Below are 15,618 nucleotides of genomic sequence, written 5' to 3'. Positions count from 1 at the left end.
GTGTAACCCTGGTCATGTTACTATCAAGCAGAGTATCTGTAGCCCGGACATTGAACTGTTAGCTGTGGGACTCCGGCCATATTATCTGCCACGTGAATTTTCACATGCCATTGTTGTGGCTGTTTACATTCCCCCTCTGCTAACCCGGCATCGGCGTGCAACGCCATTCACACCGCCATAGCACAACTACAGACTTAACACCCGAGTGCACTCATATTAATCTCGGGTGACTTCAACCATGTCAGTGTTTCAACAACACTGAATAATTTCACCCAGTATGTGAGTTGTCCTACTAGAGAGGAGAGGACACTGGACCTGCTGTATGCTAACGTTAAGGATGCATACAGCTCTTCCCCCCTCCACCCTTGGGTAGGTCAGACCACAACCTGGTTTACCTTAAACCCTGCTATGTGCCTCTGGTTAAAAGGCAGCCCGCGACCACTAGAACAGTGAGGAGATGGTCAGGGGAGGCCTGCGAGACACTGCAGGAATGTTTTGAGGTGACAAACTGGGATGCACTCCGTGAGCCTCATGGAGAGGATATTGACGGGCTAACTGAGTGCATCTCTGCTTACATTAACTTCTGTGTGGACTGCAATGTCCCAACTAAGATGGTCCATTGTTATCCAAATAACAAACCCTGGGTAACAAAGGACATCAAGGACATCCTGAATGCCAAGAGGAGGGCCTTTACTGATGGTAATAGGGAGGAGATGAGGGTAATCCAGGCCGACCTGAAGGTGAAAATCAGGGAGGCCAAGGAGAAGTACAGGAGGAAGCTGGAGCGGAAACTCCAGCAGAACAACATGAGAGAGGTCTGGAGCGGCATGAAGACCGTCACTGGCTTCAGACCGACTGGCAGCAGAGGAGTTGAAGGCAGCTTGGAAAGGGCCAACGAACTTAATCTGTTCTTTAACAGATTCGACACACCGGCTCCTGCTCATCCTCGATCTAACTCAGCTGCTGTCGGCCCTCAGACTCCTCTGAGTACTCTGCTCCCCCCTACCCATCAGGCTAACAGCCCTCTTCACACTAATGACTCCCCCCATCCCCCACCTGTAACTTCTGCTGTATGCCTGACTGCTGACCAGGTGAGAGGACAGCTGATGAAACTCCACTCAATCAAGGCTGAACCCCCTTTAGTTCGCTTACCAGCCCCGACTGGGAGTTGAGGACGCCATCATCTTCCTGCTTAACTGCATCCACACCCACCTGGACAAGCCAGCAAGCACAGTGAGGATCATGTTTTTTTACTTCTCCAGTGCTTTCAACACCATCCGGCCTGCCCTGCTGGGTGAGAAGCTGGCAGCAATGCATGTGGATGCCCTCTGAGAAGGGGGCACCTTTGTGTCCTGGATTGTGGACTATCTGACTGGCAGACCACAGCACGTGCGCCCGCAGCACTGTGTGTCGGACAGCGTGGTCAGCAACACTGGGGCCCCTCAGGGGACTGTCCTCTCTCCCTTCACCATCTACACCACGGACTTCAGCTACCACACAGAGTCCTGCCACCTTCAGAAGTTTTCTGATGACTCTGCTGTGGTGGGATGTATCAGCGGTGGTGAGGAGTCTGAGTACAGGGCTGTGGTGGGGAACTTTGTCTCATGTTGTGAGCAGAACCATCTGCAGCTCAATGCGACAAAGTCTAAGGAACTGGTTGTGGATCTACGGAGGGCCAAGGAACCAGTGACCCCGGTTTCCATCCAGGTTGTCAGTGTGGACATTGTAGAGGATTACAAGTACCAGGGAGTACACTTGGATAACAAACTGGACTGGACCAAGAACACGCAAGCTCTTTACAGGAAGGGTAAGAGTCTATTTTCTGAGGAGGCTGAGGTCCTTCAACATCTGCCGGACAATGCTGAAGATGTTTTATGAGTCTGTGGTGGCCAGTGCTATCCTGTATGCTGTCGCATGCTGGGGCAGCAGGTTAAAGGTAGCGGACGCCAACAGACTCAACAAACTGATCCGTAAGGCCAGTGACATTGTGGGGGTGGAGCTGGACGCTCTGGCGGTGGTGTCAGAGAGGAGGATGCTGACTAAACTACACTCCGTCTTGGACAGTGTCTCCCACCCACTCCATGACGTGCTGGTCAAACAAAGGAGCACCTTCAGTGGAAGACTCATCCCACCAAAAAGCACCACAGAGCGCCACAGGAAGTCATTCCTGCCTGTGGCCATCAAACTCTTTAACTCCTCCCTCTAAGGGTTAGTCTGTATGACCCTAGGTCACTAAACTGGACATTGATCATTACATCTCTGCCAAACTTGAATAATTGTGCAATATTCTGTGTACTACTCCGGTGCAATATTTAGTTTTCCTATGTTAGTTTTTCCTATTTATGGATATTGATATTATATACCTCCATTACTGCTGTGCAATATCTTAATAATCTCAATAAGCTACACTTAACTCGACAGTACATGCACCACTACTTATTACTTATATTATTACATTGTATTATTATACTGTAGTATCATCATCAACCGGTAAACCCACTTGGTACCTCACACTTATTTTATCTTATACTTATACCCACCTGGTACTTAATTTATTTTCTGACCTGTTTTTATAGTGTTTTTATAATGTATTGTATTATATTTTTTGCTAGAACTTTCTCCTGTGTGCACTGATGTAAAGGCAAGCTGCTATAACAAAGAGTTTCCCTTCAGGGATCAATAAAGTATTTCTGATTCTGATATGTGTGTATGTATATATGTGTGTATATATATATATATATATATATGTATATGTATATATATGTATGTATGTATATATGTGTGTATATATATATATATATATATATATATATATATATATATATATATATATTGATATACATACATACATATATGTATATATGTATGTGTATATATGTATAGATGTATATGTGTATATATATGTGTGTATATGTATGTGTGTGTATATATATATGTATGTATGCATTTATGTATATATGTATATGCGTATTAGTGGTTAGCACTGTCTCCTTACAGTTAGAATGAACTGGATTTGAATCCAATGATGGGCAGAATGTATGGATGACTGAGACTCAGACTGAGTTTACTAAATACATTGCAATAAAAGCTTTTTTACTTAAAGGTGTACTGGTAACCTAGTGATCTAGGACACATACCGTGTAACTACACAAAAATCTTTTTAAAAAAAAACGAAAAAGTATTTAATTATATCAATCCACACCACATCCCTTTACTAAGGGCAGTACCGATTCAGTATATTGGATTGGTGTAACATTATAAAAAGTTGTTGTATCATATTAAACTTTCAAATCTTGGAAAATTACTGGATTCCCATGCAGTTTAAGATGATAAATTCTGCACCAGTTTATTTGTAAGGTCTCCTACTATATTACATTTAAATTGAATCATATTAATTAAGTTCATTCATGTTCATTAATACTCTTTTGGATTCCAAAGCGAAGATTACTTTTATCCTGGTTGGCAGATGGAGGACATGGAGAAAACACAGCGGCTGCAAGAGATCCAGTCCAAGCTGGACCCACGTGCTGAGGCCAGAGTAAGGGATGGTGGACTTTTCAAGCCTGGAGAGTTGCTCCGCCGGAGACTTATCCATGAAGGGACCCTTTTCTGGAAAACTCCAGGATCCCGGCTCAAAGGTACACAACCCTGTGAAATGTCTGTGTGAACTTACAATGATTTTATTTTTTTTAGATTAGATTCAACTTTATTGTCGTTGCATTGAGTACAAGTACTGAGACAACAAAAGGCAGTTTAGCATGTAACCAAGTGCAAAATGCAGTAAAGTGCAGACTAATGTACACACGTATAGAGGAAACACTGTACATAACTGCGAGGGGTAGCTATGAATACGGGGGGTGCCCTCCTCTCTTCCCCCGCCTTTGTTTACAATCTCAACACCACCTGCGAGCACTTCCAGCCAGTTGATGCCCTCCGATGTCTTGGCGATCTTTTGAATGAGCTGGAGATACGCTCAGCCTCACGTTGTGCACACGCCGCCACCTTGGCCATGTAGAGCCACACAGAACAATACCTTGTAGGCTCAATCTGGTGCTACACATTTAATGAATGAAAATAGTACTTAAGGTTGACAATCACTATTGGCTCCTGGAAAGACCACTACAGTCACAGGCTCCCTTTCACAAGTGGTTATTGTAATGGCTACCTCCCCAAGCTACTACTGCAACAGTTGTGTGTACAGGCCCCGTAATAGCTGCTAAATTAATATTGTTGACACAGTCGCTAACACACAGTGAGCAACACAGTGTTATTAAAAGAAGTCATTAACATTGTGCAATTTCAGTACACCTAACTAATATCACCGGCTCACCTGAAAAATGTGAATAGTATTTTAGGTTACCAATCTCTACACAGTATTTTCTGCTTCCATCTCAGAGATTCTCATTGTCTGATTAAACCACAGGAGACTTCCCTGTGTCTATCCCTGCACATGTGCTGTCCACCTAGCAACACTGACACCAGCTGGCAACTTACTGGTACTGACTAACAACAACAGTGCTAATGAATAAAACTGTTCCTTAAATTTGAACAATATTTTATTTTCTTTCCATAAACACATATAAACATATAGAAAACACAGATAAAGAACATTTACACTTACATCTAGGAAATTACTCTGTTTAGTAATCAGCACATAACTGAAGGTTCCTTCAGTCAGCAAGCAATTACTATTGTGGCTGCTGCCTGTCGAGGTCAATGTTCAGTGTTTGGATTAAGCGGCAGCAGACTGCAACTCTATCACCATGGCTGCCGGCAATGTCTGGTCCTAACAACTTATACCATACACCACAGGCTGCTGCTATCCACCTACTATAATCTCATCATGTAAATCATCATGTAGTGAGTGATGTTATCTATTATTGCTGAAAAAAAACTATTATCCAAAACAAAACAAAACAAAACTGAATCTTAATCAACTGAAAATACAAAGGTAAACGGATAATAAGCTCAAAGAGGACTCAACCATCTCGCAGGTAACAGCAAAGTGAACTTCAGCAGGAACTCCAAAGATGTAAAGCACTTTTGACGCAGCAAGTAATGTAGCTGAAAAGAACCCGATCAAAGGAGTGATAAGTGTGACATGACTGGTGTTGCACTGATGGAAATTGTAGCTCAACTTATGAACTACTGAGTAACGGAATTTAACTTGCATTACATTCACCTCAGGGGCCACCCTTCAAAAAGGGAAAAGAAGTTGCATAAGTTCTTGCATCTTAAACAGTGACTGTAATTATTCATACACACAAACCACATATTCAAATTTGTATTATAATGAATAAGTGTAGCGCGCATGCACCAACATGCCGTAGCTCTGTCTCGTCATCTTACTTTTTCCAACTTGTAGCTTTCCTTTTTCTTCAAAATCTGAGTAATTTGTGTGTAAGTATAATTTAAACTACGCTCTTTACGCAAAATGAGAGTAGAAAGTGTTTTGGTATTTTTTTTCGCTGTGAAACTTCTTCTCCTGCTACTCGGTCAGGGCCGCATAGTTTACACCAGGGAACAGCTGATCACGCTGAAGCCTAGCAGCATGGCGCCCAGGACAACCAATATCCCCACTGAGATCTGGAGGAGGACACACCGAAGATGCAGAGGTGGAACGAAAAGAGACTTAAGAACAAGAGATTTAAGCCGTGTCTGCCTTCTCTCATCATGGGCAACATGAGATCACTGGCGAATAAAATGGACAAGCTAACGGCAAGTTTGCCCGCGGAGTTCCGCGAGTGTAGTTTGATGTGCCTCTCAGAGACATGGCTACACCAGGATATCCCAGCGCGATCTGCAGTGGTGCCCTGACCGAGTTTCTACTCTCATTTTCATAAAGAGCGTAGACTAAAATTATACTTACACACAAGTTACTCAAGTTTGGAAGAAAAAGGAAAGCTAAAAGTTGGAAAAAGTAAGACAACGAGACGGCGCTGTGGCAATAGGCAGCATGAACGCTGGCGCATGCGCAGTAAAGACAGGCACACTTGACAGTACTCGTTATTGCACTACTACTTTTTACTTATATTATTACATTGTATTATTATACCGTACATACTTATCAACCTATCAACCTCTATATCCACTTTGGTACTTACACTTATTTTAGCTTTTATACTTATCCACTTTGTACATAATTTATCTTACCTGTATTATAGTATATTATATTTTGATTTGCTAAGTACTTCTATTCCTGTGTGCATTGACGTGATAATGAGCAGCTGTAACAAAAGAGTTTCCCCTCTGGGATCAATAAAGTATTTCTGATTCTGAAATTCAATGATGAATGAATCAATGAATACAGTGGTAGGCAATCAATGAATTAATGAGGACCACCATATACCAGATCAAGCAGTAAATGATATATTGGCAAGATGAATTAACTTGTGGGCAAAAAGGAGGCCACCAAATTGTTGAGAACTTTAACGTTAATTAGTTAAATAGACTTAACGAACCATTCAGCAGCTGAGAGAGATTGTTGGGAAGCAAAAGGGAAATACCTTCAACAATCCAAGATCGTTTCTATATTGATGGGAGACCTTAATTCTAACCTAACACTTCCTAATCACTCTTAGGCTATAGCATCATCCCCAAAACCAGGAAAACATTGTTGTTACCTGGTAGTTCAGCTGGCCTGGGGAAAGGTTTCGCGTGGGCCACCCTGAGCTCTTGGGTTTTTGGGGTGCAATCAGTCCCATGGGCAGCTCGGCCCGGCAGGCAGCAGGGTGAAGAGATCTTCTCCCACAACCACTTTGCTGGGTTGTAACTGGAAATGCAATTGCAGCATTTGTCAGATGTTTGTTGAATTCAGAGTTTGTTACAGTTTTTGGGAATTACAATGATTTAAGGGGCCACCAAATTGTGTAGGTGCAATCAATTGATTATGAGAATTATCAAAGATAATCATAAATAATAACTTTAATGAATAAAGTTCCCCAAGGGTACCATTCTTAAAGAAGAGAAAATGATAGCCAATTAATTGATTCAGTCTCATAAAATATACTAAACTACTCATTTGGAAGTCTGATTAATAATTAAATTAATAGCTATAACCAAAATGACAATTAATAACTGGTAGGTTGAAAGATTTGGAGTTACATAGAAGAGGTTGGTGAATGATTCACTTGTGTGCAACATAAAAAAAATAATTATCCACAAGCATTTATTAAAAGATAATAAAACCAAATAACATCATTTGAAGTCTAACTAAACTGTATTAACTAAAGAACACAAGTGTGTGTGTGTGTGTGTGTGAGAGAGAGAGAGAGAGAGAGAGAGAGAGAGAGGGTGCACACATCTTTCTGCACCAGAAAGAACGTGTGTCTCTTCCTTTGTTCTGCCTCGATAAGTCTCATGTGCACGATCATGAACACGTGGTCAGAACAAAAGAAACATTTGTAGCGTGAACTTGAACTTTCCTCTCACTGGTTGTGTTTTAAAGGCCAAATCGGAGTATGTGTGTGTGTGATCGGTGTTAGTTAGCATGCAAAGACTATCTCTGTGTGAAGCATAAGGTTAACTAACATCAACTTAGCATATGGCTACCAAATCCTAACGGGGGAAGCACATCACCACAATAAATCTCAGACAAAGAAATCAATACATGCTTAGCCATGTACACTATTACGCTATACTATGCCCAGTTATTATGTTACCAGTCCTTGAAATGAAGAAGAGTGGCTTTGGCGTGCTGCTGTTAGCTGGTCATGTGGTTGAGCCAGACGGGAAAGAATTTTGGTTCTGATTTTTTGTTTTGTTAGAACACAGATGTTGCACAAACTGGAGCAGGTTTCTTTCAGACTTGAAACAGCAACTTAGGACCGGTGACCGTTGCAGCTCAGGAGGAATAGATGTTGGCTGGGCACCAGCTGGGAACCAGGAGCAGGTGTCAGCCGGCCGCCAACTGGGAACCAAGAGCAGGTGTCAGCCGGGCAACTGACTGGGAACCTGACAGGGCTGTTGGCAGCTCTGTGGTGCAGTGCTGGGTAGGTGAGACTCTGGCACTGGGAAGCTAAGTCTCTGTGGTGCTGGGCAGCTGAGACAACATAGGTGTCACCTGTGGTCCTGTGGCCACCAATTGGAAGGTCAGCGGTTTGATCCTGGCTTCCCCCAGCCCACATGTTGAAGTGTCCTTAGGCAAAACACCCCCACACCCTTCGGTGTGTGAGTGTGTGAATGAGTTACTTTCTTTGAACTGATGAGCAGTTGAATGTGTGCGAATGGGATGAATGTGATTTGTTGTTGAAGCGCTTTGAGCAGTTGGAAAAGACTAGAAAGGCGCTATATAAGTACAGTCCATTTACCATTTACCATAAACTAAACTAAAACTATCATACTAGTGATGATGATAATGATAATGATTATGATGATGATAATAATAATGTTAATATTATTATTTGTATTAGCGGTTGTTGAACAGGAACATGGGAGCATTAGGTGGCCCACAATCATAGTCTAGTAATCCAGTCTCTACAGCTCCGGAGGCAGAAAAGGCTGCTGAAAGCAACTGGAGGAGAGAGACGAGAAAGCACAAAGCTCTTGGAGATAGAATATGTAGAGTTAGAAACGCATTAATGAGATGCTCACATGTCGAAGTGTCCTTGGGCAAGACACTGAACCCCAAATTGCTCTCGAGGGCTGTACCATCGTTATGTGTGTGACTGAGGAGTTAGTTTTTGTTCTGATGAGCAGTTGGCACCTGCCATCAGTGTATGGATATGTGTGAATGGGATGAATGTGATATGTAGTGTGAAGCGCTTTGAGTGGTCAGAAGACTAGAGAGAGTGAGCACTAGAGAAAGCGACGGGTAGTGACCTTAAACATGAATTAAACTCGGCCCCCTTGACCTCTTGACCCTCCCTCCCTCCAGAAGTGGATGGTGCTATGCGTGGACCAATGAGCATGGTTAGCAAGAGCCAATGGAAGTGAACCAGGCGTGGTTAGTAGGAGCCAATGAGAGCAAAGTAGGCATGGGAATGAAAAAACCCTGTAAATTAAATAATATGAAAAAATAAATAATTTACAACTTACCATCTGCAAAATCTAATCTTTCAGGAGAAAAAGATAGGTCCTTCTCTGTTGTCTGTCTGGTGCAGAGTGAGGTGTGAATTAATTGGAAGAATGTGGGTGAGTAGGTGGAGTTTGTGTGAACTAATGGGAGCACGGCATGTGGGATTAGGGTTAGCCAATGGGAAAATTGGTTAGGAGGAAAAATAAATAAAAGCAGAATATTTCTGGTCTGAAACATCAAACAAGATGAATCAGTTGAAGATGATCAGCCAGACGCCTGTCACGAGTTATCAAAACGCAACACCGGGGGGCGCACCGGGGGGTGTATTTGAGTCGGATCCAGACGCCTCCCCCCAATGCGCTTCAGGAAGAATGGGTTTTAGAAAATGGAGGTGTGTGGGGATATGTGTTCAACTATGAAGTCAACAAGCTTTGTTTTTACCAGATGGAGAAAGGAGAAACATTTGGACCCCTCGCTCCAAAAGCAATGCTCACATCAATGGACTGGTCTGCTGGTTTTAAACAACTTCAAAGCAAGCAACCCAGAACAAATGAAGGAAAGGAATCTGCCACGTCTCTCCCTTGTTTCCTGCGACCCAGGAGCCCGGATACCATCGCGACCCCTGGGGCAGCACCATCAGAGGCCGAGACACCTCTTAGGATACGACCAACCTGTTTTGCTATGCATCAAGAACCTGGCTGCTGGTGCAGGCACCGAGAGGAGGGTGGGAATGCAACGATCCCTTCTTCATCACCTTGCTGTCAGCCTATCCCACAGAGGAGGAGGACCATGGATGCGATCCCAGAGGAGAACCCTGCAGCAGCGCGCAGGAGCTTGATACGGTTCCTGAAGCAGCAGCACCACCGCACATCGGGAGCCCTACTCTCGATACGGCACCCCCACCTTCACCGCCGGGGACCCCTGACTGGACTCTACCTCCTCCTACACCATCTCCCTCTGCCGACTGGCCCTCTTCTTCTTCTTCGGTTTCCTCAGCTCCAAGCACCTCACCATCCCCCTCTCCAAAGAAAGAGGACAAACCTGACAGGGTGCTCTCTGACCTATTTCTGAACATGGTGAGAGCCGTGGTGGTTTGCCTGTTGAGCAAGTTTCTGACCGCATACAGATCTTAAATCTGTAATGGCTGTCAAATTGATCACTCGTGTCAGCTACAACACGAATGTCTGTTTGAGATGCCGGATTATTTCTTCCTATGGCACTACAATGAGTTGACGAAATGGCTTTGGACAGATCGTTTTATCAGAGCCATTCAATGGGTGCTTCAGGCACACCATATCTGTGTGTCTGCATACAGGGTCCACGGCGCTTCTGATGCCTTTCTTCATAACCTCAAAATGACAAGACGCATCGAAGAGAAAATGGAAAAGATGTACGACGCGCTGATCGGTGAAGACAAGAAAAAGATTGAGCTGATGAACTATGTTGCAGATTTTTGGAAGGGAATTGAGTGATTCAAAAAATGGGTAATTGTTAATCAGTTAATCAATGTTTTAGATCAGGTGATTAAAATCAGTCACCCATGTTGTGGATAACAATGTTTTTTTTCTTTAGAGACGAAGTTGCTAGACTAGAAAAGATTTTGGATGTTGTTCGAAATCTTGAAAGCTGGGATCAGATTGTAAGCAACACATTGCTAGCAGTAAACAAATGCTCAGTGTCTGATACCTTTTGTAAAATCATAAAAGAGATGAGTAAAGATTCATGCATGAAAATGTCTCATCTGTTTACTCTTTACACTTTATTTGTAAAGTTGTGAGTTATTGTGTACAAAACAACATGTATCTGAATACCTGGAATGAATTGAGAACATTACACGATGATATTTATCATATTGGAGGAATGAGCTACAATAACGGTTATCATAACAGTATCAAAAAGACGCCTATGCAGGTGATGTCAGAAAAAGTCTGAAGTGTTTGAAAACCTATATGGCACAGTTCCCATACGCGACAAAAACAAATTAAAGACAAATTTTAAAGAGGGAGATTTGGTGAGAATATCCTAACTGAGAGGAGTTATACCAATGAATTGTTTTCAGTAACCAAACGCATACCTCGCAAACCCCCTTTGTACGAACTGAAAGATTATGACGAATAACCTATCCAAGGCACGTTTTATGAAGCAGAGTTGCAAAAGTCAAGGTTGGTAAAGACAAAGCGTTTCAAGTGGAAGGAATGGTGGGCGGCCATCCACCGCTGCCATGTTAGGTTTTGAGAGAGAGAGAGAGAGAGAGGTACATCGAATCGTAATCATTACAACATGGACCAAATTTCAGGAGAAGGGTTCTACATTGTCCTACCCACAAATGCCAGTCTCGATGTATTTAAAAATAACATGAGCTCCAGCAACCACATCGATTTAGTAGTGCAGCTTATTGATTTAGAGGCCAGATTCAGCACCCATGACTTAACTTTCTATTGATGAAAAGCTATGCACAGAAGTCCTGCCTTTGTCAGCCATTACTGACGGAGGTCCTGCTGAATTTTTTATCCCCGGGTAATGGAGAAAAATACATGGATCTGAATGATACTTTGATTCATTTTCGCGTGAAAATTACCAACGCCGATGGATAAAACCTGGCCAATGACGCAGTAGTGGGTCTCAATTATCCTCTAAATACAATTTTTAACCGATGCAACATTCTGGGGGATAGGTTGATTTCACAATCCAGTGCAACTCACCCCACCTCACCCAACGCTCTCTACCCTTTATCACGTGTGAACATAAAAACCTACTCCATCCTGATCAGCTGGGTGTGAGATCGATGATTAAATACCCATGAGGATCTTTGGTAGCATCTTCAAAACTTTCTAATAAAAAGGCCTTTCGTCCAGGAAACATTTTGTCAGGGAGCCAACACAGACACCACCAGCTCCACCCACTTCAATCAACAGATCTCACTCACCTGAGTACTGATCACACACCTGCCACCAATCACCAACCCCACACTATAAAGCCACACTCCCCCAGTTCAATCACTGTCTGGTCTCAAACATACTATGAGATTCAACCCGACCACATCACCTTCTGAAGGGACTATCCCTTGGACTTTGGATTCCCCTCAGCCTATGTGTGTGTCTTCGTCTCCTGGCTCTCCTGCTCCTCATCTCCTCCAAAGGACTGAATGAACTACTCCTAACCTAATAAGACTCTTAGACTTTCCTAGCTCCAGCCCATCGTATCCACTGCACTTTACATATACTTCTGTCTTGTATTACAATAAACTCCTTCAACACTGTACTTACCTCCGTCTCCCGTGTCTGGCTGCTGACACATTTGTTGAGCCAATATATTAATCTGTAATCTGTTTTGAGGATTTATAAACAGTACCAGATACAAATTTATTTACAAATTGTCACAGTGTACACCTAATTTATGACACATGAGCCAAAAGGCTCTAGACATCAGAACCAACTGCTGGCGTGTAGTTCTGCAGCACTGGTCTGGACCTGGGTCTGTTTGCTGGAGAGAAAAAAGAGAGAGAGAAACAAAGAGAAACATTAACTTCATAAATGGACCAACCTCATGAACACAACAGTCCCCTTAGGGTTGGTATGTAAACAGACAGACAGAACTCATAAATGTGTGTGTGAGTGAGAGAGAGAGATTGTGTGTGTGTGTGTCGCAACTCGTTGTGAAGACAAAGGGTAAGGACCCGGAAACAGCAGTTTTTACTTTAAGAGAGACTGATGAAAATAACAGATGCAAAAAAACCTAGAAATTCACCTTTATAGCAGCTTATTCCTATATATACACATGAAGATAATACTTATGAGAAACACTATAACTCAAACCAGCAGCTATAATACCTTATGAGAACCAACTTTGTAGAAATTACATTTTAAAGCACAGCATCTTTGATTTCACGCGTACAAAAACTTAGAAAATACTTGAGAAAACACTGACGAGATATAACTCAAACCAATGGCAATAATATCTTATAACAACCAGAGAGTCACCTAATACGAAAATGACATTTTACAACACAGCCTCTTTAATTTCACACATACAAACCTCCTGTGTTTGCTTATGCTGTAAAATGAGAGAAAAGGAAGGTACATGTGTTCCTTGCTGGGTAATTATTACATTTATATGGCCTGATTAAATAGTCTCACAATGCACTGCAAAACAACTTAAAAGCAAATAGACTTACAGCGTGCAGATGGAATCCCTTTGCTGGAAGCCACGTGGGCTCTCAGGTGTGGATTCTCAGAACTGGAACTGGTTCTCCTGTGGTTGTGACCCAGTGAGAATCCTGGATCTCTGTCTGCTGGTTGAGCACTAGACCTCTCCACAGTTGTCAGTGGCTGATTAGTGGTTGAGGCAAGCTCCTGGTGAAATGGTGGTTGTTCTTCAAAATATTGATGTGGTATCACATCCCCAAGATCTCATCCGGTCAACTGGACAGCCTCTAGAGAACAACTAATGTTTTGATTGCCTGAGGCAAGCACGATTGTGTCATCTTGTGGCTGTGATGATGGCAATAGCCCTTCTTGGATATATTGACCCAAGCCGTCCCACAAGTCTAGCATGAGAAAAAGTTTCTGATAAATATTCTCTAAGTTTTAGATAAAAACTGGTTAAAAATGCAGCAACTCACCGGGTAATACCATGTCCTCAGAAAGCACAGATGAGGAGTCATATGTTGAGGTGTCAGTTGATGACTCTGAAAGACATCATTTATAATCAATAGGAAATAAGTCTTTAAATATTTCTGTATTAAAAATACACAATGTAGACCTGTTCTTACCAGACTCCTCTGTTTGAAGGTTCAGCCCTCCATTTAGAGTCATTGCAAAGAATGAAAAAACTACCTATGTTTTTGCCTAAAGGTTTAAGCACATGAAATATAGTAAATGGACTGTACATATATAGCACCTTTCTAGTCTTTCTCAAAGCACTTCAACTACACATTACATTCACCCCATTCACACACATTCATACACTGATGGCAGGTGCCATCAGTTCAAAGAAAGTAACACACTCACACACTGAAGGGACAGCAATTTGGGGTTCAGTGTCTTGCCCAAGGACACTTCGACACGTGGGCTGGAAAAAGTCGGGATTAAATCGCCGATCTTCCAATTGGTGGACAACCTGCTCTACCACTAAGTCACCCCATAGTTTTAAAGATATCAGTAATTTATCCGTTGCTTGAGCCATTTCCTGTTGTCAGATGTCTTCCTGCTCTCTGTTTCTGTCTCTCAGTTTAATATCTACCCATGTCACTGGGTGTCCCCTCTTTTTTATAGGGTTCCTGCGTGAAAACAAGGGTTGACCTCTTGACCTTCTCTGGCTCCTCTGTGTGTGTGTGTGTGTGTGTTGCATATCACTCTCTCTGACTAGAAAGGCACCATACAAATAAAGTCCAATTACCATTTACCAAGAATGCATACAGATGGAGAGGCGGAGAGGGGTGCATCATGGGAAGTCTCCCAGCAGTCTAGGCCTATAGCATATAACTGAAGGCTCTGGCTCCCATTCTACATTTGGAGACTCTAGGAACCACAAGAAACCCTGCATTCTGGGAGCACTGGGTTCTAGGGGGGTAACAGGGTACCATGAGCTCTTTAAGATATGATGGTGCCTGACCATTAAGAGTTTTGTAGGTGAGAAGGATTTTAAATTATATTCGGGATTTTACAGGGAGCCAGTGCAGAGAAGGGCAGCCTGATAATAAGGAATTGCAATAATCCAGCCTAGAAGTAACAACTGCAAAAGTTTCCATTATGTATGCTGGCTGTTCGGAGCTGGAGCAGGACATCATTAGTGTGGAGATTTTCATTAAAACCCTGGAAGGTGCTGAGTTGGTGCAAAAGCTAAAGGAGGGCCTACAACATAGCACAATAGGGAGAGACAACCAGAGGGGCCAGTTCAGCAGTCATGCAGCTGATGCAGGTGGGTGACCTGTGAAAGTATATAAAATAAGTGTGAAACAATCTTGCTTGCAATTCATGTATTTAAACAAAAACAAGCATGTTTTAAAAACATTGACGTAGACAACAGTGAATGTTTTCTTTAAAAAAAGAGGTGCAGATGGATCTTACCTATTAGAATGTGAAATCTTTCTCAGAAACCTCTTCTGAACCACAAGTACGGGGAAAATATGGTAAATGAGAAGAATGATGTACCAAAGAACAAACTTTTTTCAATATACCCATCATCTTCCTGGGCCTATTGCATACATGCTCAACATGTAACATGTATAATAGTATAACAGTCACAGGGGACATTTTATTGCACCGAGTACTTTTACTTTTAATACTTTAAGTACATTTTGCTGATTATACTTACATTCTTTTACTGAACATTTTCAATGCAGGACTTGTAACAGAGTATTTTACAGTGCTGATTCCTACAGCATCCTCTTCTGCTTCTTGTGTTAGGATTGTGAGCTTTTGTTTCAGCTTAGTCAACCATCCAGGCTGTATTTTCTGTCATCTTCATTAAAGAATCCCCATCTTATTGTCTTGTCATCTTGTGATGGTACGTGTAGGGCTTCATAAAATTGTTCTGTTCAAAACATGGTAGAAAATTATACATTGAAAATAATACACAGATGATAAACTTTGGTCACAGCA

The 15,618-nt window shown here is 42.4% G+C and overlaps 1 protein-coding gene across 4 annotated transcripts in view; it reads left to right on the top strand.

Annotated features, from left to right (window-relative positions):
• Positions 1 to 15,618, top strand: part of arhgef1a (Rho guanine nucleotide exchange factor (GEF) 1a) — a 126,337-nt gene that overhangs the window by 64,047 nt on the left and 46,672 nt on the right. For all 4 annotated transcript variants that reach the window (XM_044170512.1, XM_044170511.1, XM_044170510.1 and 1 more), the window contains one exon: positions 3,467 to 3,638. In XM_044170512.1, coding sequence (XP_044026447.1) covers positions 3,467 to 3,638 — 172 coding nt within the window. The remainder of the gene's footprint in view (positions 1 to 3,466; positions 3,639 to 15,618) is intronic.

This window comes from Siniperca chuatsi, linkage group LG17 (assembly GCF_020085105.1).
Source record: "Siniperca chuatsi isolate FFG_IHB_CAS linkage group LG17, ASM2008510v1, whole genome shotgun sequence".
NCBI lineage: Eukaryota > Metazoa > Chordata > Actinopteri > Centrarchiformes > Sinipercidae > Siniperca > Siniperca chuatsi.
This window is presented reverse-complemented; position numbering and strand designations above follow the sequence as displayed.